This window comes from Cyclopterus lumpus, chromosome 21 (assembly GCF_009769545.1).
Source record: "Cyclopterus lumpus isolate fCycLum1 chromosome 21, fCycLum1.pri, whole genome shotgun sequence".
Lineage (NCBI taxonomy): Eukaryota > Metazoa > Chordata > Actinopteri > Perciformes > Cyclopteridae > Cyclopterus > Cyclopterus lumpus.
In genome coordinates, this window is record NC_046986.1 from 3486622 (window position 1) to 3510371 (window position 23750).

A 23750-nucleotide genomic window follows, 5' to 3' on the forward strand; every position below is an offset into this window, starting at 1 on the left:
AATGTTGATGTTTTATGCCAACATGTGCCTTGCCATATTTCTGGGTTTCTTTCCGTAAAAAAGAAAAGAATAGCAGAAATCAGCGTCATTGTAATCCACTTATATTTAGCCAAGTAGTTATAGAATCTATATCATAATATATGTTGAACAAATAACCAGCCTTTTGTCTACTGTTTAAAATGTTGTTGTTTTTTTCATAAAAAAATATGTGTGCAATGATTAAAAACTGTGTTTGGGCTCATTTCTTTATTTCTTTACACATCGATTTTTTTAAAGAAGCAACTTTGAGTATTTTTCTTTTATTTCTTTTATGTGCGCACGTGCATATACAAGAAGAATGACATTAGGCCAATTCCCAAAGATTATAATGTAAAAGTATAATTAGCAGATGGATAAATAAAACTAAATATAGTAAAAAAAATAAAATAAAATAAAAAAGATGGTTTTGTCCACCAGGGGGCGCCCCTCTCTTTCCCGTCAGCGTCTCATGGAAGCAGCACCAACATTTAACCCTTTCTAGACTGGGTGGACATCGGAGCCCTGAGATCTTTGAGTCTGGGGGGGGTCACACATGCATCTATATTACAATATGAAAAAGGTTAAAAGCAGTTATAAACATACGGGAAATCAAGAAGTTCACACACCGTAGGCACAGCTACGGGAGCAATTTTTGGGGGTTAAGTGTCTTGCTCAAGGACACATCGAGGTGGGCGAGCGGAGCCGGGGAATCGAACCGCCGATCCTCTTGATTGGAGGACGCTCACCGCTGAACCACGGTCGCCTCAAAGACCTGGAAGTCAGCTTGAAAACAACAGCAGGTGGAACTCAGCATGATTTTAGTCTTTAAAGTTAATTTCAATATTGTTTTGAAATGCATTAATTATACATATATTTAATTAATTTATTATTTGCAATGTCGACTATGTCAGACATTACATTTTAACGTGAAGGATTCCTCATTGGCTTTTTTACTTCCTTTAAAAAGAATATCTAAAATACTTCATGGCTGTAATTACATGTTCAAACCAGGAAGTGGTTTAAATCCGGAGAAATATTTGTGGCCTGTAAACTAATTGATTCTACATGTAGTGACATGTGTGTGGCCGACTGAGATGTAATAATAATACTCTTATTTACTGTCAGAATTACACTCGCCAAAGTTATTGGTTTGTACTTCCTTGAAGGCAGTAAAATAACCCTTTCCTCCCCCCTCAGGGGGCCCCAAGCCACATTTCAACTGAAGACTTGCAGAGCCACAAACCTCCAACAGTTCTCAGCACTTTATTTTGTTTTCCACTGCAAAGGCACATTTTTCATGTTTGAGGACAAAGAGCCTGCATGCTAAATATAATTATATGATTATATATGCAACCCCTCGTATGACTCGATATCCCAGATGTTGCCCGTAAGATATTTCATATTTAAGATGCCGTGTATATATATATATATATATACATATACATATATATACACACATGTTGAAAAAAAAAGAAAATGAATGAATGATTTAAAAAAACTAACATTTTGGGGTTTTAGACATTTACATGTATCTACTATTTAATTAATATATTCCACGACTTTTGTGAACCTAAGGTTCAATTTCCAGCACCAAAACATGCTAACGCATGGGTAAAGGTATTATTATTTTCACAAGAGATTTTAAGAATTTTTAATAAATCAGACTTCAACTTTTTACCTCTTTACACTGTGCCTAAAGACAACGGTGCTTCATTAAATAGATAGCTGAGATTGTTCTGCAGTGTTTGATGTACAACCCATCGGTATGAATCAAAAGCAAGTTCCTTTTAAAAAAGGTGAATTTAAGAAATTATGTAAAAATCGAGAAAAAGACCTTGGACTAAATGTGTTAAGTATAAGCATTCACTTTAACCCAAGGTTAAAGTGAATGCTTATACACATAGTATGGTATGCACTGTATGAATGTATTCAGTGGACACCTCCATGTTTACTTATAAACTGTACACACAGAATTTACTCTAAACCCTCATTTGCATATTCCGGAACACGGTGATGTCACAGACTGTGGCCTCATGGAACCCTTCATCAAAGGCACAGCCATAGAACTCAGTGGAAGCTCCCCTATATATACCTTATTAATATTATTAGTATATGATATTGCCTTACAGGAACAAGCACTATCTTTGTTAGAAAAGTCTTCAGCAGTCTTCAGGTGTAATGGGGACATTATTAGGAAAGCTCTTCGTAGCTGAGGAGAAGGACGTCGTCCCTGGAGAAAGGAATACAGCAGAGACTAAAGATGAAGAAAGCCCACAGAGCAGGCACCTGGACCCCATCCTGGACCCCATCCTGGACCTCATCCTGGACCCCATCCTGGACCTCATCCCCCATGAAGATGAGTTGACTTCCAGCTCAGAGGACATTAGTGTCGTCTCTGGAGGACTAAAGAGGAAAAGAACAGAAGATGGGGAAAGCCTACAAAGGGAGAAAAGCAGGAGACTGGACCCCATGCTGGACCCCATCCTGGACCCCATCCCGAACCCCATCCTGGACCCCATGCTGGACCTCATCCCCTGTGAAGATGAGATGCCGTCCAGCTCAGAGGACATTAGTGTCGTCCCTGGAGGACTAAAGAGGAAAAGAACAGAAGATGGGGAAAGCCTACAGAGGGAGAAAAGCAGGAGACTGGACCCCATCCCGGACCCCATCCCGGACCCCATCCCGGACCCCATCCTGGACCTCATCCCCTGTGAAGATGAGTTTCCGTCCACCTCAGAGGACATTAGTGTCGTCCCTGGAGGACTAAAGCGGAAACGAACAGAAGATGGGGAAAGCCTACAAAGGGAGAAAAGCAGGAGACTGGACCCCATCCTGGACCTCATCCCCTGTGAAGATGAGTTGCCGTCCACCTCAGAGGACACTGGTAAGCTATAGCCCCATATTTGAACTATTATTCTGCTATAAATGGTTTAAGAGACATCGAATGATCGTCATGTGTTGTTGTCCTTGTTCGTGTTGTGATTGTCAGTAAATTCATGTTGTGATGTTTTTTCTCTCATCTCTAGAAAGCAGAAACCCACCCGAGGCGGCTCTGAGCGCGAGAAGCGCCGATGATGGACCGGTTCAGAAGGACGACCTAGTTCCAGACCCGTCAGCCATGTTTAAGGCCAAGTACAGCGTGCAGGTGAAACTTGGCGAAGGAGGATATGGATGCGTGTATGCTGGCTATCGCAGAGAGGATAATCTTCCTGTAAGTTTTTCACATGTTCTTTCACACACACACATACATACACACACACACAGTACGGTCAGGAAGTGTAACCAAAAAGTCTTGTTTGTATCACCCTTAGGTCGTTATGAAGCATATTATCATAGACAAAGAGCTCCTCTTTCACGAAGACAGTGATGGGCTCCAGATCCCCATGGAGGTCGCTGTCCTAAGGAAGCTAGAGGCCGAATCAAAGCGGCATTCAGCACACATTGACCTACTGGACTGGTACGTTGTGGACAAGGAGCTGGTCCTGGTGCTGGAGAGACCGATGCCGGCCGTAGACCTCTTCAACTACATTCAACACAAAGGAGGCTACTTGGAGGAACAGGAAGCTAAGGTAAGCTGCTGTAGTCATCTCAGTCACAACCATGAAAACATGTCCAAGCATCCTCCTCTCTGACCCCTCAACTCTCTTTTTTGTCTTTCAGATTATAATGAAGCAGTTAGTGAATGCAGCCATTGACCTCCAGGAGAAGCACATTTTCCACCGGGACATCAAGCCGGAAAATCTCCTTATTGAGACCTGCATGAAGTTGCCACGAGTTCGCGTCATCGACTTCGGTCTGAGCTGCTTCGGCGGAGAAGACGACGTCTATGACACCTTCTATGGTAAGAAGTCCAGTTTTACTCCTGCTCATTATTAACTTTACCCATCGGTGACTTTTACAGAAACAAAGCTCTTCCTCCTCCTCACTCTCTTTTCATTATGTCTTTATATTTTAGGTACTCACGTCCCCCCAGAGTGGGCCAGTCGGCGGGAATACAAAGCCGGACCCACTACAGTATTCCAGATAGGAATGGTCCTGTTCTACATGGTCAAAATATCATCTACCTCGCCGCTGGAATCCGTTTGGCAGCTGAAGACCGACTGGTGGCTTTCTCAATGTAAGAAAAACATACACCAATATGTTGGCATTTGAGTTCATGTTGTGATGGATCACATGAACTCACCCATTCTTCTCCTTTCTCTCCAGATTTCAAAGAATTCGTAAAGGCCTGCATGAATCCTCACTCTCTAGAATGCACAGAATTCTACAACGGTTGCGTACATGTGGACCCGGATCAGCGGTTCACCCTGGAGCAGCTGAAGAACCACCCGTGGCTGAGATAGCATCACACTACACACACGCCTACATTTACATTTAAACATAAACTGTACACACACATATATTTAAATGTCCAAGTGTCCTTGAGCAAGACACTGAACCTAAATTGCTCCTGAGGGTTGAGCCCTCTGTGTTTTAAATGGGAACATATGTGATATATGTGATATATATGATATATGTGATCTGGTGGCACCTGGTGTGCCAGTTATTAGTTCAATCAGGAAAGACTTATTCCAAATTCAAGAATAATCTTTATTACGTTGGTTATGGGAGTTAGCATGAGTAAACATTAAGTCTGTAAAGAGTTCAAGTTAAACACCTCAAAAGAGAGTAATGACGAGGTCCGAAATTTAACTTTAACCTGACTTAACCAAAATTGCTCCCGAGGGTTGAGCCCTCTGTGTTTTATGATATATGTGATGTGGTGGCACCTGGTGTGCCAGTCATTAGTTCAATCAGGAACGATTTATTCCGAATTCAACAATAATCTAATTTATTACGTCAAGAGTAAGCCTGTGACGAGGTCCGAAATTTAACTTTAACGTGACGTGGTCCGAAAATTTTAATTTAACGTGACGAGGTCCGGCATTTAATGTCAACGTGACGAGGTCTGAAATTTTACTTTAACCTGACTTAACCAAAATTGCTCCTGAGGGTTGAGCCCTCTGTGTTTTAAATTGGAACATATGTGATATATGTGATATATATGATATATGTGATCTGGTGGCACCTGGTGTGCCAGTTATTAGTTCAATCAGGAAAGACTTATTCCAAATTCAACAATTAAAGAGTTCAAGTTAAACACCCCAAAAGAGAGTAACCGTGACGAGGTCCGAAATTTAACTTTAACCTGACTCAACCAAAATTGCTCCCGGGGGTTGAGCCCTCTGTGTTTTATGATATATATGATCTGGTGGCACCTGGTGTGCCAGTCATTAGTTCAATCAGGAAAGACTTATTCCGAATTCAACAATAATCTAATTTATTACGTCAAGAGTAAGCCTGTGACGAGGTCCGAAATTTAACTTTAACGTGACGAGGTCCAAATTTTTACTTTAACATGACGAGGTCCGTAATTTAACTTTAATGTGACGAGGTCCGAACTTTTACTTTAACGTGACGAGGTCCGAACTTTTACTTTAACGTGACGTGGTCCGAAATTTTAATTTAACGTGACGAGGTCCGAACTTTTACTTTAACGTGACGTGGTCCGAAATTTTTATTTAACGTGACGAGGTCCGGAATTTAAATTCAACGTGACGAGGTCTGAAATTTTACTTTAACCTGACTTAACCAAAATTGCTCCCGAGGGTTGAACCCTCTGTGTTTTAAATTGGAACATATGTGATGTATGTGATATATATGATATATGTGATGTGGTGGCACCTTGTGTGCCAGTTATTAGTTCAATCAGGAAAGTTAAACACCCCAAAAGAGAGTAACCGTGACGAGGTCCGAAATTTAACTTTTAACTTGACGAGGTCCGAAATTTAACTTTAACCTGACTCAACTAAAATTGCTCCCGAGGGTTGAGCCCTCTGTGTTTTATGATATATGTGATCTGGTGGCACCTGGTGTGCCAGTCATTAGTTCAATCAGGAAAGACTTATTCCGGATTCAACAATAATCTAATTTATTACGTCAAGAGTAAGCCCGTGACGAGATCCGAACTTTTACTTTAACGTGACGAGGTCTGAACTTTTACTTTAACCCGACTTAACCAAAATTGCTCCTGAGGGTTGAGCCCTCTGTGTTTTAAATGGGAACATATGTGATATATATGATGTATGTGATCTGGTGGCACCTGGTGTGCCAGTTATCAGTTCAATCAGGAAAGACTTATTCCGAATTCAACAATTAAATCTCTGTGAAGAGTTCAAGTTATACACCCCAAAAGAGAGTAGCCCGTGATGAGTTCCGAAATGTAACTTTACGTGACGAAGTCCGAAATTTAAATTTATCGTGACGAGGTCCGAACTTTTACTTTAACGTGACGAGGTCCGAAAGTTAACTTTAAGTGACGAGGTCCGAAATTCTACTTTACTTGACGAGGTCCAAACTTTTAATTTAACTTGACGAGGTCCGAAATTTAAATTCAACGTGACGAGGTCTGAAATTTTACTCTAACCTGACTTAACCAAAATTGCTCCCGAGGGTTGAGCCCTCTGTGTTTTAAATTGGAACATATGTGATGTATGTGATATATATGATATATGTGATGTGGTGGCACCTTGTGTGCCAGTTATTAGTTCAATCAGGAAAGTTAAACACCCCAAAAGAGAGTAACCGTGACGAGGTCCGAAATTTAACTTTTAACTTGACGAGGTCCGAAATTTAACTTTAACCTGACTCAACCAAAATTGCTCCCGAGGGTTGAGCCCTCTGTGTTTTATGATATATGTGATCTGGTGGCACCTGGTGTGCCAGTCATTAGTTCAATCAGGAAAGACTTATTCCGAATTCAACAATAATCTAATTTATTACGTCAAGAGTAAGCCTGTGACGAGGTCCGAAATTTAACTTTAATGTGACGAGATCCGAACTTTTACTTTAACGTGACGAGGTCTGAACTTTTACTTTAACCCGACTTAACCAAAATTGCTCCTGAGGGTTGAGCCCTCTGTGTTTTAAATTGGAACATATGTGATATATATGATGTATGTGATCTGGTTATCTGGTTATCAGTTCAATCAGGAAAGACTTATTCCGAATTCAACAATTAAATCTCTGTGAAGAGTTCAAGTTAAACACCCCAAAAGAGAGTAGCCCGTGATGAGTTCCGAAATGTAACTTTACGTGACGAAGTCCGAAATTTAAATTTATCGTGACGAGGTCCGAACTTTTACTTTAACGTGACGAGGTCCGAAAGTTAACTTTAAGTGACGAGGTCCGAAATTCTACTTTACTTGACGAGGTCCGAACTTTTAATTTAACTTGACGAGGTCCGAAATTTAAATTTAACTTGACGAGGTCCGAAATTTTACTTTAAGTGACGAGGTCCGAAATTTTACTTTAACGTGACGTAACATCACTCAACAAAATCACGGGTGTTTGCTGTGCTGGCTCCTCATTGGTGGAACGAGCTCCCCATTGACATCAGGACAGCAGAAAGTCTCTACATCTTCCGTCGCAAACTAAAAACACATCTTTTTCGACTTTACCTTGAATAGGGAAGGTAGAGCCGTAGTAGCACTCTAGTAGCACTTAAATGTCCCTTACCGATAGCACTCTGTAGTTTAACACTTTAGTAGCACTTAAATGTCTCTTACCGATAGCACTTTGTAGTCTTACGGATAGTACTCTGTAGTTTGACGTTATTGAAGAAATTGTACCCGCTTGATTCTTGTTGTTCTGAGTTTGGACTCATGGCTTAATGCACTTATTGTAAGTCGCTTTGGATAAAAGCGTCAGCTAAATGACATGTAATGTAATGTAATGTAATGTGACGAGGTCCGAAAGTTAACTTTAACGTAACGAGGTCCGAAATTTTACTTTAACGTGACTTAACCAAAATTGCTCCCGAGGGTTGAGCCCTCTGTGTTTTAAATTGGAACATATGTGATATATATGATGTATGTGATCTGGTGGCATATATATATATATATATATGTATATATATATATATATACATATACATATATATATACATATATATACATATACATATATATATATACATACATACATACTCCCATTCTTTCCCTATGTCCCCTACTGCTTAAGCTCCATTTAATAAATACATTAATTCATTAATGATGGCTTGTCGTGTAAAGCGCTTTTCGTGGTCCAAAGACTACAAAGGCGCTTTACAATGCAAGTCCATCTACCTTTGTTTGATTAAAAATAAAATATTATGATCATTATATATAATTAAAATAATTTGCTTTATTGTCTCTTTGACAGGAAGGAGGACGTGAGGAACTCATGCTGGACGGATTCAAGGACTCAAGGATTATTTAGCACTATAGACAGATAGATAGCCAGATGTTTTAATTGTACTCGCATTATATTATTTATGTTCTAACAATTGTCTTATTTTTCAGATCCAGTCACAGGCCCATCCGTCCGAGAAGAGGGGATCTCTCTTTGAATTGCCTCTTCCGAGGTTTCTTCCCATTTTGGGGAGTTTTTTTCTCGTTTTCTTAGAGAGCTCGGGATGGGTCAGGAGCTGCTGCTGCTGCTGCTGCTTTGAAAATAATAAAAATAAAATCTTTTCTTTCGACAGTTTGTTAATACTTTGTTAATCGTGCACATGTTGAAACATGTCAATAAACCTGGAACGTCTGTATCCAAAAGTCAAAAATTGCTGATATTTCACATCAACTTTGTACAGAATGGACTTTATCAAAATGTTGAATTCAAATCAAGCCATTTTTCCAACGGTCACGTTAGACCAAGAATTAAGAAAAGGTCACGTATGCCGGAAAATAATAAAAGGTCATGTTAGACTAGGAATATGAAACAGTCACGTTAGACCAGGAAATTAAGAAGGGCACGTTAGACCAGGAAAATATGAAACGGTCTTGTTAGACCTGTAATTAAGAAAAGCTTATCTGACCAGGAGAGGTGAAACAGTCAGGTCAGGCCAGGAAATTAAGAAAAGGTCACGTTAGACCAGGAAAATAAGACATTTTACGGCCTCGTTGGCCACGCCCGGCCCTCTTAGTCCGGCCCGCATGAGGTCAAATCAAAATTTATAAATATATAAGTGCATGCCATTAATGCATTACAACGGCACCGCTTTTATTTTGAAGGCGAGTTACGTATTTGTTTATACTGCGTGTGAGCGCTTTAAAAAATCGTAAAAAAACAGTGAGCCATCAAAGTTCATCAAAGAGTGTTTGGTGGACTCTGCAGCGCTATTATGTCCCCAGAAAAAAAGAGTCGTTTGGTTTTAATATGCTTTAAATTGAACAATATAAAATGTTCTTGTGTCAGATCTCTCACAACCGGGAGCAGACATCTTGGAAATGTTGTTATGGGAACACAAAGTCACATGACCTGTCACACGACCCACCAAGATGTTCCACTTAGGGACTTAAAAAATCCAAGATAATTAAGCAATAAGGTACTCGAGTATCGTCAATAATGTACTGATCAAGGGTTTGCCTAACGACACCCTTGAACAGTACTTTATTGACGATACTGTACTGCCTTCGCCTTTTATATTAAACTTAAATACAGACGTGACTTTAGCCACTATGAAAAAACCCAGGAGCCCAACGTCGATGTTTCTTTCCGTAAAAAGAATATCAGAAATCAGTGTCATTCTAATGAGTAGTTATAGAATCTATAATATATGTTGAACAAATAACCTTTGTCTACTGTTAAATGCTTTTTTTGTGAGCAAATGACTAAAACTGTTTGGGCTTCATTTCTTTACACAAATGAGGTTGAAGGGCAACTTCAGTATTTTTCATTTATCTTTTTTTTTTATTACATCAGACACCCGCCCAAGAACAATGACATTAGGCAAATTCTCTTAAGATTATAATGTAAAACTATAATAGCAAATAGATAAATAAAACAAAATACAGTAACAAAAATAAAAAAAAGGAAAGATGGTTTTGTCCACCAGGGGGCGCCCCTCTCTTTCCCGTCAGCGTCTCATGGAAGCAGCACCAACATTTAACCCTTTCTAGACTGAAAGGAGCCCTGAGATCTTTGAGTCTGGGGGGGGGGGGGGGGGTCACACATGCATCTATATTACAATATGAAAAAGGTTAAAAGCATACAATCGTACAAACGGGAAATCAAGCAGTTCCACCGCGAAAGAAACAAGGTTGATGCTCAGTCCAATCATTATTTGATTTTCACGGTCTGTTATTAAATCTACATTTATAACAATTTGCGGCATTTAATTAAATTTGGGAAACATTAGCGACTTATTCGGTGTATTTAAAAGGCTTGTAAATCATCTTGAGAACAACAGCAGGTGGAATTCAGCATGAATTTAGTCAGACCATAAAGCAGGGTATGCTTTAGGGCGGGGCTTACTCTGATTGACAGCCATAATAACGTCCTACTTCTATGACTTGTACGTGTTGTAAGAGCCACCTTGGGAGTGTGACGTTGAAGAGTGCCTGGAAAGGATCCAGCAGTGGTGTTGGGGGCTCATCTCAGTCCCAGGTGGAGTGGAACCAGCAGGGACCACTGAACCCTCATCTTTGCCCACAGGCTGAGTGCACGGCTCCATCTCAGGCCGGCGGGACGACCTCCAGCTCTCTTTCCCCCTCGCTCTCCTGGGCGCCAAGCATGAAAAACACATTTACGGCTGTGGTGGCGTCAACAAACACCCCCCCCCCCCCCCCCCCCATCCCACGAGGTCCTGGAGGTATGAAGGGCAAGTGCCTCCGAATGTCTGCAGACGCATAAAAAAAGAAACACAAATTCTACACGGTCAATACAAAGGAAGTGGCATCTTCCCATAAATAATTGAAATGTTTTTTTTTCCTCACGTTTCATTTTTAAACGTGAAGACGTCGGCCATATTATCGTCCCAGAGACGAGTTTTCTGTTGCTGCTGTTTTACATGCTTTGGTTGTTTTGTCTCCGTCAGTCACGCATAATGACAATAAATTATCTTTGAATTCTTAATAAACCAACTACAGACAAATTAAAGGTAAAAGAGTATTAAAACCATATGGATAACCGAACAGACATCACACTGAAGCTATAGAACGACCGAGCTCTCCTTTTAAATGATGAGGGCCTATCCTCAGGGGAACGTGAACGCGCTCAGTTCATTCTATCTATAGATTATAGGTACAGAGTTTAACCAATAATCTATAATAACGGGAGAGACAAAATGAAAAGGCTGTGAAGTGAAAGGGGTAAATCCTCTGGGAACCTTGAATATACCAAACCAAATATCAAGTAAGACCACAATCCCTTCAGTTAGGGTCCTTAGTCCACAGAAATAGAAATAGAAGTCACCCTGAAGAAGCAGGAGGGGTCTGATGAAGGAGAATAAATAGAGTCCACCACAACACAACCGGCGTGTTGGCCTAGTTTTCTTTCTGCTTGTTCCGTGGGGGTCTTGGGCACCCTCTTGGGGGGGGGGGGGGGTTCGGAGGAGGTCACGTGAGTCAATGTATAGGCCGATGTTTTATTCCATATAGCGTGAACGACTCGACGTATCCGTCTTTGTCGAGCGCAGCTGTTTGCACACAATCTGACAAGATGAGTCCAATTCTCCCCCGAGGCAAATTATCTGAATTATTTTTTTAATTTATTCTGGAAACTATATATATTTCCTGTTTCAGCGTTGGCCAAATTAACAATGCAATCTGAAATATGTCTTGTCACATGAGTGTGTGTGGGATGTTGGCATTGATCACTTGATCGCATGTCTTCCTTTAAATTAGTAAACATTTGAACTCCTAATTAATTTGAAGGAGACCACGTTCTACTTTTACATCCGACAGAAATCATTGTTTTGCAGTTTTAAAAAAAAAGAAGGGGAATTTGATATCCAAGATGTTCACAAATCAATGGGTAGACAGTGGGCCTTTCTCACACCTTCATGCGTCATGTGTTAAAGCTGCATTCTCTCTCCTGACCACCAGGGGGCGACTCCTCTGGTTGTATAGAAGTCTATGCTTCATGTGTTAAAGCTGCATTCTCTCTCCTGACCACCAGGGGGCGACTCCTCTGGTTGTATAGAAGTCTATGCTTCATGTGTTAAAGCTGCATTCTCTCTCCTGACCACCAGGGGGCGACTCCTCTGGTTGTATAGAAGTCTATGCTTCATGTGTTAAAGCTGCATTCTCTCTCCTGACCACCAGGGGGCGACTCCTCTGGTTGTATAGAAGTCTATGCTTCATGTGTTAAAGCTGCATTCTCTCTACTGACCACCAGGGGGCGACTCCTCTGGTTGTATAGAAGTCTATGCTTCATGTGTTAAAGCTGCATTCTCTCTACTGACCACCAGGGGGCAACTCTTCTGGTTGTATAGAAGTCTATGCTTCATGTGTTAAAGCTGCATTCTCTCTCCTGACCACCAGGGGCGACTATTCTGGTTGTATAGAAGTCTATGCTTCATGTGTTAAAGCTGCATTCTCTCTACTGACCACCAGGGGGCAACTCTTCTGGTTGTATAGAAGTCTATGCTTCATGTGTTAAAGCTGCATTCTCTCTCCTGACCACCAGGGGCGACTATTCTGGTTGTATAGAAGTCTATGCTTCATGTGTTAAAGCTGCATTCTCTCTACTGACCACTAGGGGGCGACTCCTCTGGTTGTATAGAAGTCTATGCTTCATGTGTTAAAGCTGCATTCTCTCTCCTGACCACCAGGGGGCGACTATTCTGGTTGTATAGAAGTCTATGCTTCATGTGTCAAAGCTGCATTCTCTCTCCTGACCACCAGGGGGCGACTCCTCTGGTTGTATAGAAGTCTATGCTTCATGTGTTAAAGCTGCATTCTCTCTCCTGACCACCAGGGGGCGACTCCTCTGGTTGTATAGAAGTCTATGCTTCATGTGTTAAAGCTGCATTCTCTCTCCTGACCACCAGGGGGCGACTCCTCTGGTTGTATAGAAGTCTATGCTTCATGTGTTAAAGCTGCATTCTCTCTACTGACCACCAGGGGGCGACTCCTCTGGTTGTATAGAAGTCTATGCTTCATGTGTTAAAGCTGCATTCTCTCTACTGACCACCAGGGGGCAACTCTTCTGGTTGTATAGAAGTCTATGCTTCATGTGTTAAAGCTGCATTCTCTCTCCTGACCACCAGGGGCGACTATTCTGGTTGTATAGAAGTCTATGCTTCATGTGTTAAAGCTGCATTCTCTCTACTGACCACCAGGGGGCAACTCTTCTGGTTGTATAGAAGTCTATGCTTCATGTGTTAAAGCTGCATTCTCTCTCCTGACCACCAGGGGCGACTATTCTGGTTGTATAGAAGTCTATGCTTCATGTGTTAAAGCTGCATTCTCTCTACTGACCACTAGGGGGCGACTCCTCTGGTTGTATAGAAGTCTATGCTTCATGTGTTAAAGCTGCATTCTCTCTCCTGACCACCAGGGGGCGACTATTCTGGTTGTATAGAAGTCTATGCTTCATGTGTCAAAGCTGCATTCTCTCTCCTGACCACCAGGGGGTGACTCCTCTGGTTGTATAGAAGTCTATATAAATGACTCTACTTCTCTTGATGTATTCCCTCAGTAAACATTGTAAACATGAGTTTATGGTCTCAATCTCTAGTTTCAAGTCTTCTTCAATGCATGGTCAAACAGACCATGATGCTTTAGGGCGGGTCCACAAAGTGATTGACAGGTCGCTGTCATTACCAGAGACGTATGCAGTGTCTCTACGTCACTCGTCCACATTCCAAATATGGTCACTTCTGTTCATTGATTGCAAAAAAAAATAAAAAATCCAACATGGCGACAACCGTAATCCAAGATGGCGACACTGGAATCGCTTCAACTCCAGGCTTCAAATCGGCAGTCCTAAAAAAAACCAAAGAAAACAATGGCTGCCATCACAATGACTACCGTCCACTTCTTATATAAAGTCCATGTGATATACAACCTTTCTTTTAAAAATAATCGTGTTGCGGATCAATTATATCGTATAAATCTCACCCCTGACCCGCATTCTGCACCCGGCACCAACCTGCAGCTCTCTCTCTCTCTCTCTCTCTCTCTCTCTCTCTCTCTCTCTCTCTCTCTCTCTCTCTCTCTCTCTCTCTCTTCTCGCTGATTGGACGCCGGGACCCGCGCGCGAACGCGCCGGCGCGCACACGCTCGGCCCGTTGTTTCCAGGAGACTCTCCCTCGTGCGCGTGCGTCCCCCCCCCCACACACACACACACACTTGTCCTGTACGGTTTGTTTTTAGTGAAAAAAAAAAATAAAACTCCCGAGCTCTGTGTCGGGCGTGCCCGCCGGTGGAATGCGCGCACTCGCTACCCCCCCCCCCCCCTCCTCCTCCTCCTCCTCCTCCTTTTGCGGCTCATGCACGGCGCTAATTGGGAGTGCGGCACTGATGTAGATTATAAAATGTAAATACTTAGAAGCTTTCGTATACAATTTGTTTTATGAGTGTTTCCAACCCGGAGGTGAGGAAGAGGAGGAGGAGGAAGAGGATGAGGATGAGGATGAGGAGGGGTTCTCTCCTCACCATAATTCCACCTTCTTCTTGTTCCCCCTCTCGAGGATGAAAACTCAACATCGCCTTTTTACTTGGAACAACTTCGGGACCGCGGCTGGTTCATTATTCTTTCACAATTTAAATTTTTTTTTTATTTTAAATCTTTTTATTTTTTTGCGCAATCTCTTTTTTTTTGTGTGTGTTTTTTTTCATGCACAGCTCGTAATTATTCGTATAACTTACTTCGTTTGGATTTTTTTTCTCAGATTTTATTATATATATCTATATATATATAGATATATATATATATATATATAGAGAGATATATATAATAAAATGTGTTTACGGTCTTGGTCTGGAGGATTATAGCAGAATACCGTCGGTGGCCTCGCATGTAGCGGAGGAAAGAGGCGCAGTGTGTTTCTGAAGGGATTCATCACCTTATATAAGAACAGCCGTCATGTATGCGGGACGCAAGCGGAGAAAACCCGTCCAGAGAGCGTAAGTTCCTTTTTATTATTATTTATTATTGTGAATGCAAATTAATGTCAAAAGCCTGGTGTTAGAATAAGAGTCAAAAGCTGAGGCTGCACGGGAGCCCGATGCTCGTTTCCACAAACGCACGAGCCCGCAGCACAACATTTAAAGAGCAATTAATACATTTAGAAAAATATATTAAGATTTCGTCTCAATGCACCTGACGCGTATTTACGTTTTATTTTTAAATCTAATTGAGGTGTTTCTGGTGCAAAATGCTGTGCGGGGTTTCCTCTTGACGCCTGCAAGCGGATTATTCTCGCAGGCCTGCAACCGAGGCCTGCTTTTAACCTTCAACTCTTCTCTCTTGGATTGGTTTTCATAGATTGCAAATAAACTTAAAAGAACAGCATTTTTATTTCTGCGTTATTTCGTATTGTTGGCTGTCTGTGAAGTCACCGGGACGCTCGTGCAGGTTGTTGCGCACATTTTTGCGTCAAAACGCCCTTCAGAGGATCACATTGTTTTTAACCGGGTCAGGTTGTTTTTGATCATTTTAAGATAATTAACAATCGGTCCTTTCTTCATTAAAAACATGTATTTGTGGAGCTCGATGGTAGAAATCGTATTTTTAAAGAAAAATAAGCTTCTTTTTTAAAAAAGAGTGTTTTAAGGCTTTCACTTGCCTGTAAAAGCCAAAAGTCATTTATTTTCTCTCCACACACATTTTGATTAAATCCTTCAGCAGTAATGATGACATCATCCAAATTAAATATGCTTAAATATACTTTATTATAACTGTTGATAAAGGTGTAACATCAGGAGAACGTGATCCACCTCCATGTGTTTTATGTGCTGCTTGTTTGGCTCTTTAATTAAGTCATTTATTATTATTTATATCTTAAAGTAATTCATTATCCTGCGAGTGAAACATGTTACAGGCAGTCGTAGTGTTTCTATTTAAAATGTTTTAATCTGGCAGAAATGTTTATGTCTGAAAGTGACCCCCTCACCCAACACAATTAAAATACCCATAATCCTCTTGTGGTGAGAGGACTCATGATGGACTAAAACTCTTGATGAGGCACTTTCTGGTTCCAGAGAAGCTTGTTTGAGGGGATCAGGTTTTCAGAGAGGGTTTGTGTCGAGATGTGGTTCATGACGAGGTCTTTCACACACACACACACACACACACACACACACACACACACACACACAATCGGTGACCCATTTATTGCTGGCTGGTTGCAGTTTTCCCACATCTGAAGAATTATTGGCTTTCTTTTTGTGTGTGTGTGTGTTTATTCATCAAGGTTCAATTTATTCATCCATAAAAATCCATAAAAAGTAAAATGACAACAAGTCTGCAAAGACTCAAGTGGCCGACTTTCTCTGAAATCTCCGAATTGACCAACAGTTATATTTATAATATAATATATTTATTAGATCAAATAAGCCTTTGTACATGATGTGTGATATGATTACATGACATGGGGGAAAGACATATATGAAATCAGGGGATTAATCATGATACAATATGTTTTTATTCTACACACACATAAAGGTCAAACACATGACATCAGTATAAACAGACGCCCTCGTGTCAGTGAGTTTTATAGGAACAGACTGCACAGTATGCTGTCAACTCACATTGCTGCCATACTGCTGACATTTGTGGAAATAAATAATATTTAATATAATATTTTTTGCAGAAAAACACACAATTCAAACAAATAGGAAATAAAAGATTGTTAGTCTGTTGATTGAAAGATCTTGTCGTGAGTAGTTTTAATTCTATATAAGTTGCATATGGCTAGTTTTAAGAAGTTAAACACGGTATAGTATCTATTTGATAATGCTTTGAAAAGCTTTCAAGTCTCTGGCAGACATGTTGAGCCCTTTATGAACCCGTTGCTCAAGGGAGTTACCCACAATTCATTGCAAAGTGACGTTGAATACCATAAGAGATGTAAAAAAGAGGATGTGTTTTCAGCCTGGAATATTACATTTACCAAGAAACATTAAGGATTAAAGATGAAACATAAAAACACATGAAATCAGAGAATATTTATTTATTTATTCATTGAAGCTGTTTTGGTCATTGAAGCTGTTTTGACAAAAAACAAGTAGATAGATTATTTAAAATCTACATAAATACCCAGAAATGTACATCATATTTTTCAAGCCCTCTTGTTATCTTACTGAATTAATAAACGTGTAAGTATTGTAAACATTTGTTTGCCGCAGAGATTATTTTCTGCAATAATCCAAAATCCAAAGAAAGAATCACATTGGATTTATTTTGAGAATGGGAACCAGTGTGATGCTAACTTTGTGGTTGGCCTTCATGAATGTGTCATCCCTGCATATATATATATATATATATATATATATATATATATATATATATATATATGCACTAAGATTATGTTCCTGCATTGCCTCTTTCTCTCCATCAAAACTATAATATATATTTTATTTATATATTATATATTTGTCACTGTAGAGCCCAACAATTCAGTGCAGTCTATTAAAAAAATACGCTCCCATTTTTCTATTAGCGTTGTTTCCTGAATGAAACTGAGTTTTTCCGTGAAGACGGAAGTTTATTTTTAAAATTCCGCACGCACGTAACGAGGAGTCGCTTTCCGTTAGCTATCGTACCAACAGGAAAATATATATATATATAAATATAATTAAATTAAATGGATTTATTTATAATATTAGAGACATTTGCTTGTACAATATTTTTATGTATGTAGAGTAGTAACATTTATATTACTATTTGCCGATCACAAATATTTTTTGTATTATTAGTAGCGTAGTTTCCTGAATTAAACTGAGTTTTCCGTGAAGACGGAAGTTTATTAAAAAAATTCCGACGCACGTAACGAGTGGAAAGTGACACGCGCTGTCGATGAGTAGCTTTCCGTTAGCTATTGTACCAACGTATATTATATATATATATAATTAAGTAAAATGGATTTGTTATAATATTAGAGACATTTGCTTACATATAAATGCATGTACAATATTTTTACACTCTAAACAATAATCAAATGCAAAGACAGTAATTTAACAATATGTTCGGGAGTAGTAACATTTATATTACTATTTGCCGATCACAAATATTTTTTGTATTATTAGTAGCGTAGTTTCCTGAATTAAACTGAGTTTTCCGTGAAGACGGAAGTTTATTAAAAAACATCCGAATGCACGTAACGAGCGGAAAGTGACACGCGCTGTCGATAAGTAGCTTTCCGTTAGCTATCGTAGCAACCTGGAGCTCCACCTGCAGAGACAAATTGGGTCGGGCGATCAAGGTCATCGCAGGACTTTCACTCAGGAGGCCGCTGTCTGTGTCTCGTGTGAAAAACACTTATTTTTTATCAGTAACCTAAATAACATAACACACACACTAATAAACCAAAACTTGATGTAACTTGTTTTATCTTTTATATTTATTGAATGTCTAGTTTTAAATCAGAAGTGTCTTTTTTACCTTGTTGCTGCTGAACTGACCTGAGTCGTCAACTGAATTTCGTTGTCTCTTTTTACGATGACAATAAACATCCTTATCCTTATGTTTTACTGAACTTAACCGAATCGTTTTTTGGAGCCTAAACCAACAAGTTTTGTTTTGTTTTGTTTTCCGTTTACAACGTTGACCCCCGCACTTAAAACTACGGGCGTAATCGGGGAGGAAATACGTTTGCATCGAAACGTATATATATTGCAAAATGTCTTTGTTTGAACCCAAAATGTCCTCCCGGCACCACAACGAAGGCAAGGAACCCAAAGAGGAGCCCCCATTTTAAAAAATTGATCCGTCTGTTGGTGCCCACTGATGAGCTTATTGTGACCTCCTCTTTCGTCTGGCAGGGTGAAGCAGGCGCCAACCGAAGGGGCCAAGTCCAACCCGTCCAAGCGGCACCGAGACCGGTTGAACGGGGAGTTGGAGCGGTTGGCCAGCCTGCTGCCGTTCCCCGAGGAGGTCACCGCCAGTCTGGACAAGCTCTCTATCCTTCGCCTGAGCGTCAGCTACCTGCGGGCCAAGAACTTCTTCTCCGGTAAATCTAACTTAATGTCATCTGTCATGCGGTTGTTTTGCTACTCGGTCTAGTCCTCTTTTTTTTTTTTTTACATAAGAGCGGTCGCATTGATCACGTCTGTCACATAAACCCGTTTCCAATTAGTGGGACAGTTTTGTGAGATTGTCTCATGTGCCATAAAACTCAAGAGAGGATCGATATGAGATTAATGAGCTGCTGTTTGTGTCCAACACACTCAGAGAGGTCTGGGATGTGGTTAGCCTCGTCAGCCTGTTTGTATCTTGTACTCTTGTTTTGTTGTCTGGTTGCAAAAAGAAACCAAGATGGCGACGGACAAAACGTCGAACTCAAGGCTTCAAAACGTCAGTCCACAAACCAACGGGTGACGTCACGCTGACCACGTTCAGCAGAGTAAGGTGGGACGGGCTGGACATGTTTTTCTAGACGAACACAGATTAAAGATGGAAATAAAGACATTAAATAATGGATAAGACAATGTGTAAGTAAGACAGGTTCTCCTTCTCTTTTCTCCTTAGCCTTTAAACCAAACCTGAACCAATCTGCTCTCTCCTAACATTGACATTTTTATTTTTAATAAGCTAGCTCTTCAGCATCTTTGTGTCTCCGTTGTGTAAAAAACGGGAGGAAGCCGCCCTCAGTTGTTGCTCCGGTCCCTCGGACCATTACGAGTATGTCACAACAGCCGAGCTGCTCGCTCTGCGTTTGTTTCCCCCAACATCTCACGGCTCATCTCATCAAACCAGAGAAGAGGAACCGAGCCACCGCCTTGTGATTTCCTTCCAGAGAAGGTCCCCCTAAATATTTCATCCACACTTGTGTCAGTGCACGTGCATCTGTGTGCATGTGTGTGTGTGTGTGAGTGTGTAGGAGATGGGATGCGTCGCATGGCGTCCATTAAGAGGGAGTCGCATGCCACCGGACGGACATGCGCGATCCTCTCCGACCGCGCAGAGCGAAGACGTTGTTATTTTAGGCGCCGATCTTTCACGGGGGAGAATGCTGCAATGCGGCCGTCGGATGCTCTCTGGAGCATGAATAATTGAGAGAAACCCCCAGAGTTTAAAGAATTTATGAAATGGAGGCAAAGCAATGTTTGTTTAAGGCGGCGGCCTTTTCTTTCTTTTTTTTTTGGAGATGGCAGTTTGGGGTGAGACGGACAGGAAACAGCGTCGGTGATACCGCCGAGTCTTTTGTGGGCGGATGCAGTGAATGCACTCCATATTTCGATTGTGTGTGTGTGTGTGTGTGTGTGTGTGTGGCTGCTGGGTTCATATGTTGTGTACACAGTGAAGCCTATAGAAAAGCCCTCTTGTCTAACTGCATTAGCCTACTTCCTGGTAAGTAACTAACGAGCTCAGGGCTCATACATTAAATAAGCAGCCCTCCTCCCCCCGATGCTCCGGGGTTGTCTCCGTGGTCAGCCATTGCTGTTGCATGTAAACATTGGGTCGTGTGCAGAGCGATGACTTAGCTCCAGTACACTCTGGGAATGCTGCCATTGCTTCCACTCTGGGCTCTGATTGGACGGCTAGAAGAGTGGCTCCCCTGCATGCACCAGGAACATGCGTTGCAATCGTTTTTTTTTGTCGGTTTTCTTCTAGCTGGATGCTAAATTTCGGTAATTCGGTTTAACTTGGTGGCGCCCAAAACCCTCACGTTCACGGCCGTGCGTGTAGCCGAACACGTCGTAGTAGGAGTGGAACAAAAGCCCCCCCGCCCCCCGTTATAATCTGGCTGACACGTATCATCCGGCCCAGCTGCCATCTTTGTTATTGTCAGGAGCCACAAAGGGCTCGTTCCTCTCGGCCAGTCTGAGGAGAGTCTCTTAAAACCGATAACCCCGGGACCGCCCCATGGGCGGTGTGAGGCTGCCGTCCATAAGAACCATAAGAACCATGAGAACCATGAGAACCGTCTTCACGGCTGCTGTGGGCCTTTTGGATCATCGTTCTGTTCAGGGCTCAACTCGACGTTTTTAAAAGTGCAACAGCAGCTTTTGATTGCCGAAAAACTGAAAATATGGTTGTCGTTTCTAATCACCTTTTAATTATTATATATATACATAAGTGATATTCCAAATACTAAGAAGTTAAACATCAGCTTCAGAATTAAATTTGATCTAAAAGAACAAAAGCTTTATTGCAGCAAATGACCAAAATCAGAATGTGGTCGATACATATTACGGGTTGAGGTTTTTTCCCCCTATTTTTTAACGTGGTGGCCACTGATGGCAACCGGCGCCAAGAACCGGTCGCCAACTCCTCCCGATGGTCGCCAATTTGAATGTATTGCTTTGTTTCCTTGGAGGCGTGAGTTTGGTTTGGCTACTTAATTGAATTCTCTGAATATTGACGAGTAATAATATAAAAAGGAGAAGCGTACATGGGAGAAAGTCTCGTTCCAGCACTATTGTAGTTATCCTTATTTAATGCCATATTGGAAGTGTTCTAAAAAGGGGGGTTTGAATCGTTTTTAAGTTTTACATCGTAGTTATTTTAACTCTTTTCCTAAACTTAACCAAGCCTCACTCGTCCTATGTTTGGGTCCAAAGATCAGTGAATGACACTGAACGCTATCTCAAAAGACTTTTTGCAAAAACCTTTATGGATTTATGATTTTTTTTTAGTTCCGGCAGATGAGCAGCGGTTATTTTCTCCGGTGTGAGCATGGCTCCGTTGTGGCAGTCGTTTTACGGTGTTTAGGGGGGAGCAAACCCTGACGGGATGTCGGAGGACTCGACTAAGCCAATAAGAACTCTCCTAGGAAGAGTCTTTCTTGGAAGAGGCACCAATGCAGCCAAACCCTCCTGATCGCCCTTTTCCCTTTCTGCCCTCATTCACACCGAATCCCTTCTTCCTCTTCCTCTTCCTCTTCTTCTCAAACCTGCCGTCACGTGTCCGCTGTTGCATAACTCTCTTCTCTGATGCATGTCATGGCCGCGGTTGGGCTCAGACTGTCAGTTAGCGCTGTCGTCGGTCAACCTGCATGAAATTATGAATAATCCTGTTTTTCCCTCTGTTGTCAGAGAGAACTCTCTCAGATGCACTCTATGTTGTAAATATAGATGGAGATTAGAGGGAATAATCCCTGTGACTGCAGAGAGATTCCCCCTTGTGTTGGCTGTGTGGGGAATGCTGGGAAAAATATCGTTTCAGAATCTCAATGAGAAATATCTGCAATATTTGACCAGGTGTACAACTTTTTAACTGATTTCCAGCAGTGTTTGGTGTCAACATACTGAACAAAGCTGCAATCAGAGGGGAACGAAGCTTTCTGCATTCAGAGCCATATTTATACACATTTATTAATAAAAACTATATATTATGAAGCTTTATGCAGAGGGGTTTGTTCACACAGCATTCAGAGACTCATTTATACACATTTATTAATAAAAACTATATATTATGAAGCTTTATGCAGAGGGGTTTGTTCACACAGCATTCAGTGACTCATTTATACACATTTATTAATAAAAACTATATATTATGAAGCTTCATGCAGAGGGGTTTGTTCACACAGCATTCAGTGACTCATTTATACACATTTATTAATACAAAATATATATTATGAAGCTTTATGCAGAGGGGTTAGTTCACACAGCATTCAGTGACTCATTTATACACATTTATTAATACAAAATATATATTCTGAAGCTTTATGCTGAGGGGTTTATTCACACAGCATTCAGTGACTCATTTATACACATTTATTAATACAAAATATATATTCTGAAGCTTTATGCAGAGGGGTTTGTTCACACAGCATTCAGTGACTCATTTATACACATTTATTAATACAAAATATATATTCTGAAGCTTTATGCAGAGGGGTTTGTTCACACAGCATTCAGAGACTCATTTATACACATTTATTAATAACAACTATATATTATGAAGCTCATTTATAGAACATGTTAGTACTTTTTTCTGATTCATGGAGTGAAACAAAGAGATATCCAACCAATATATAATATAAGTAACTCCCCTCGAAGTTGCACAGATGTTTGTCTTTATGTATTTGTATATCGTCACCAGTGTAATGATCCTCCATCGACGGTGAGACACTCTTGACTTTGTGTTTTACGTCCTTTCAGCGGCAGCGAGAGGAGATATTAATGTTTCACACGTTTCCACAAGGCAGTCATATCTGTTCTGAATCCTTGTTGCGCATTACGCAACTCCTGCCGGATCGGGACACGAGCCTCCGAGAGGCCAAATAACTCGGTGTTAATGTAATTAATGTGCATACATGTTTTGGCCGGTGACACAGCGCTGGCTCGCAGCTGGAAACATCCGCATTCCGACAGCGCTTCCATAGCACGCCGCCGCAGGATTGGTTATGCAAGCTGGAAGTCTTGTGACACGTCGGGACACCGGTGTGTGTCTGCTTGGGTCTGAATGAGGGCGGCGAGTTGTTATTTTGAAAAGGGCGACCCCTCGCCTCCCTCCTTTCCTCGTTCCCTCGCTCCCTCCCTCCCTCTGCCCATCCTTCCCTCCGTCCTTCCCCTACAGGCTTAGCCCCCATCCCCCCAGCCCCGCTTGATCACGATACGGCACAGAGAGGAATGCAGGCCACCGAAAAGGGGGGGGTGGGGGACCTGCCAATCAGCGGTGACCCCGCCCCCCGAATCCCATCACTCCTTACCTCCTCCCTCCTCACCTCCTCCCACCTTTTCTGCCTCTCCCATAAGCAAATATGCAACCATGTGATTGAGAAAACCTCGGGAGACACGAGCGCAGCACAGGGTGTG

At 41.3% G+C, this 23750-nt stretch overlaps 2 protein-coding genes across 2 annotated transcripts in view; both read left to right on the forward strand.

Moving 5' to 3' along the window:
* Positions 1–2850: 2850 nt before the first annotated feature.
* On the forward strand, positions 2851–4403 carry LOC117750656 (serine/threonine-protein kinase pim-1-like). Its single transcript, XM_034561934.1, has 6 exons — positions 2851–2902; positions 3045–3229; positions 3330–3587; positions 3679–3859; positions 3974–4135; positions 4225–4403. Exons 2-6 carry the CDS (start codon positions 3137–3139, stop codon positions 4359–4361), a joined length of 831 nt encoding a protein of 276 aa, XP_034417825.1. The 5' UTR covers positions 2851–2902; positions 3045–3136; the 3' UTR covers positions 4362–4403.
* Positions 4404–14901: 10498 nt separating this feature from the next.
* LOC117750490 (aryl hydrocarbon receptor-like) overlaps positions 14902–23750 on the forward strand; it is a 32845-nt gene continuing 23996 nt past the window's right edge. Inside the window, exons 1-2 of the mRNA XM_034561729.1 lie at positions 14902–14951; positions 18810–18997. Of these exons, the coding sequence (XP_034417620.1) occupies positions 14911–14951; positions 18810–18997 (229 nt within the window). The 5' untranslated portion in view covers positions 14902–14910. The remainder of the gene's footprint in view (positions 14952–18809; positions 18998–23750) is intronic.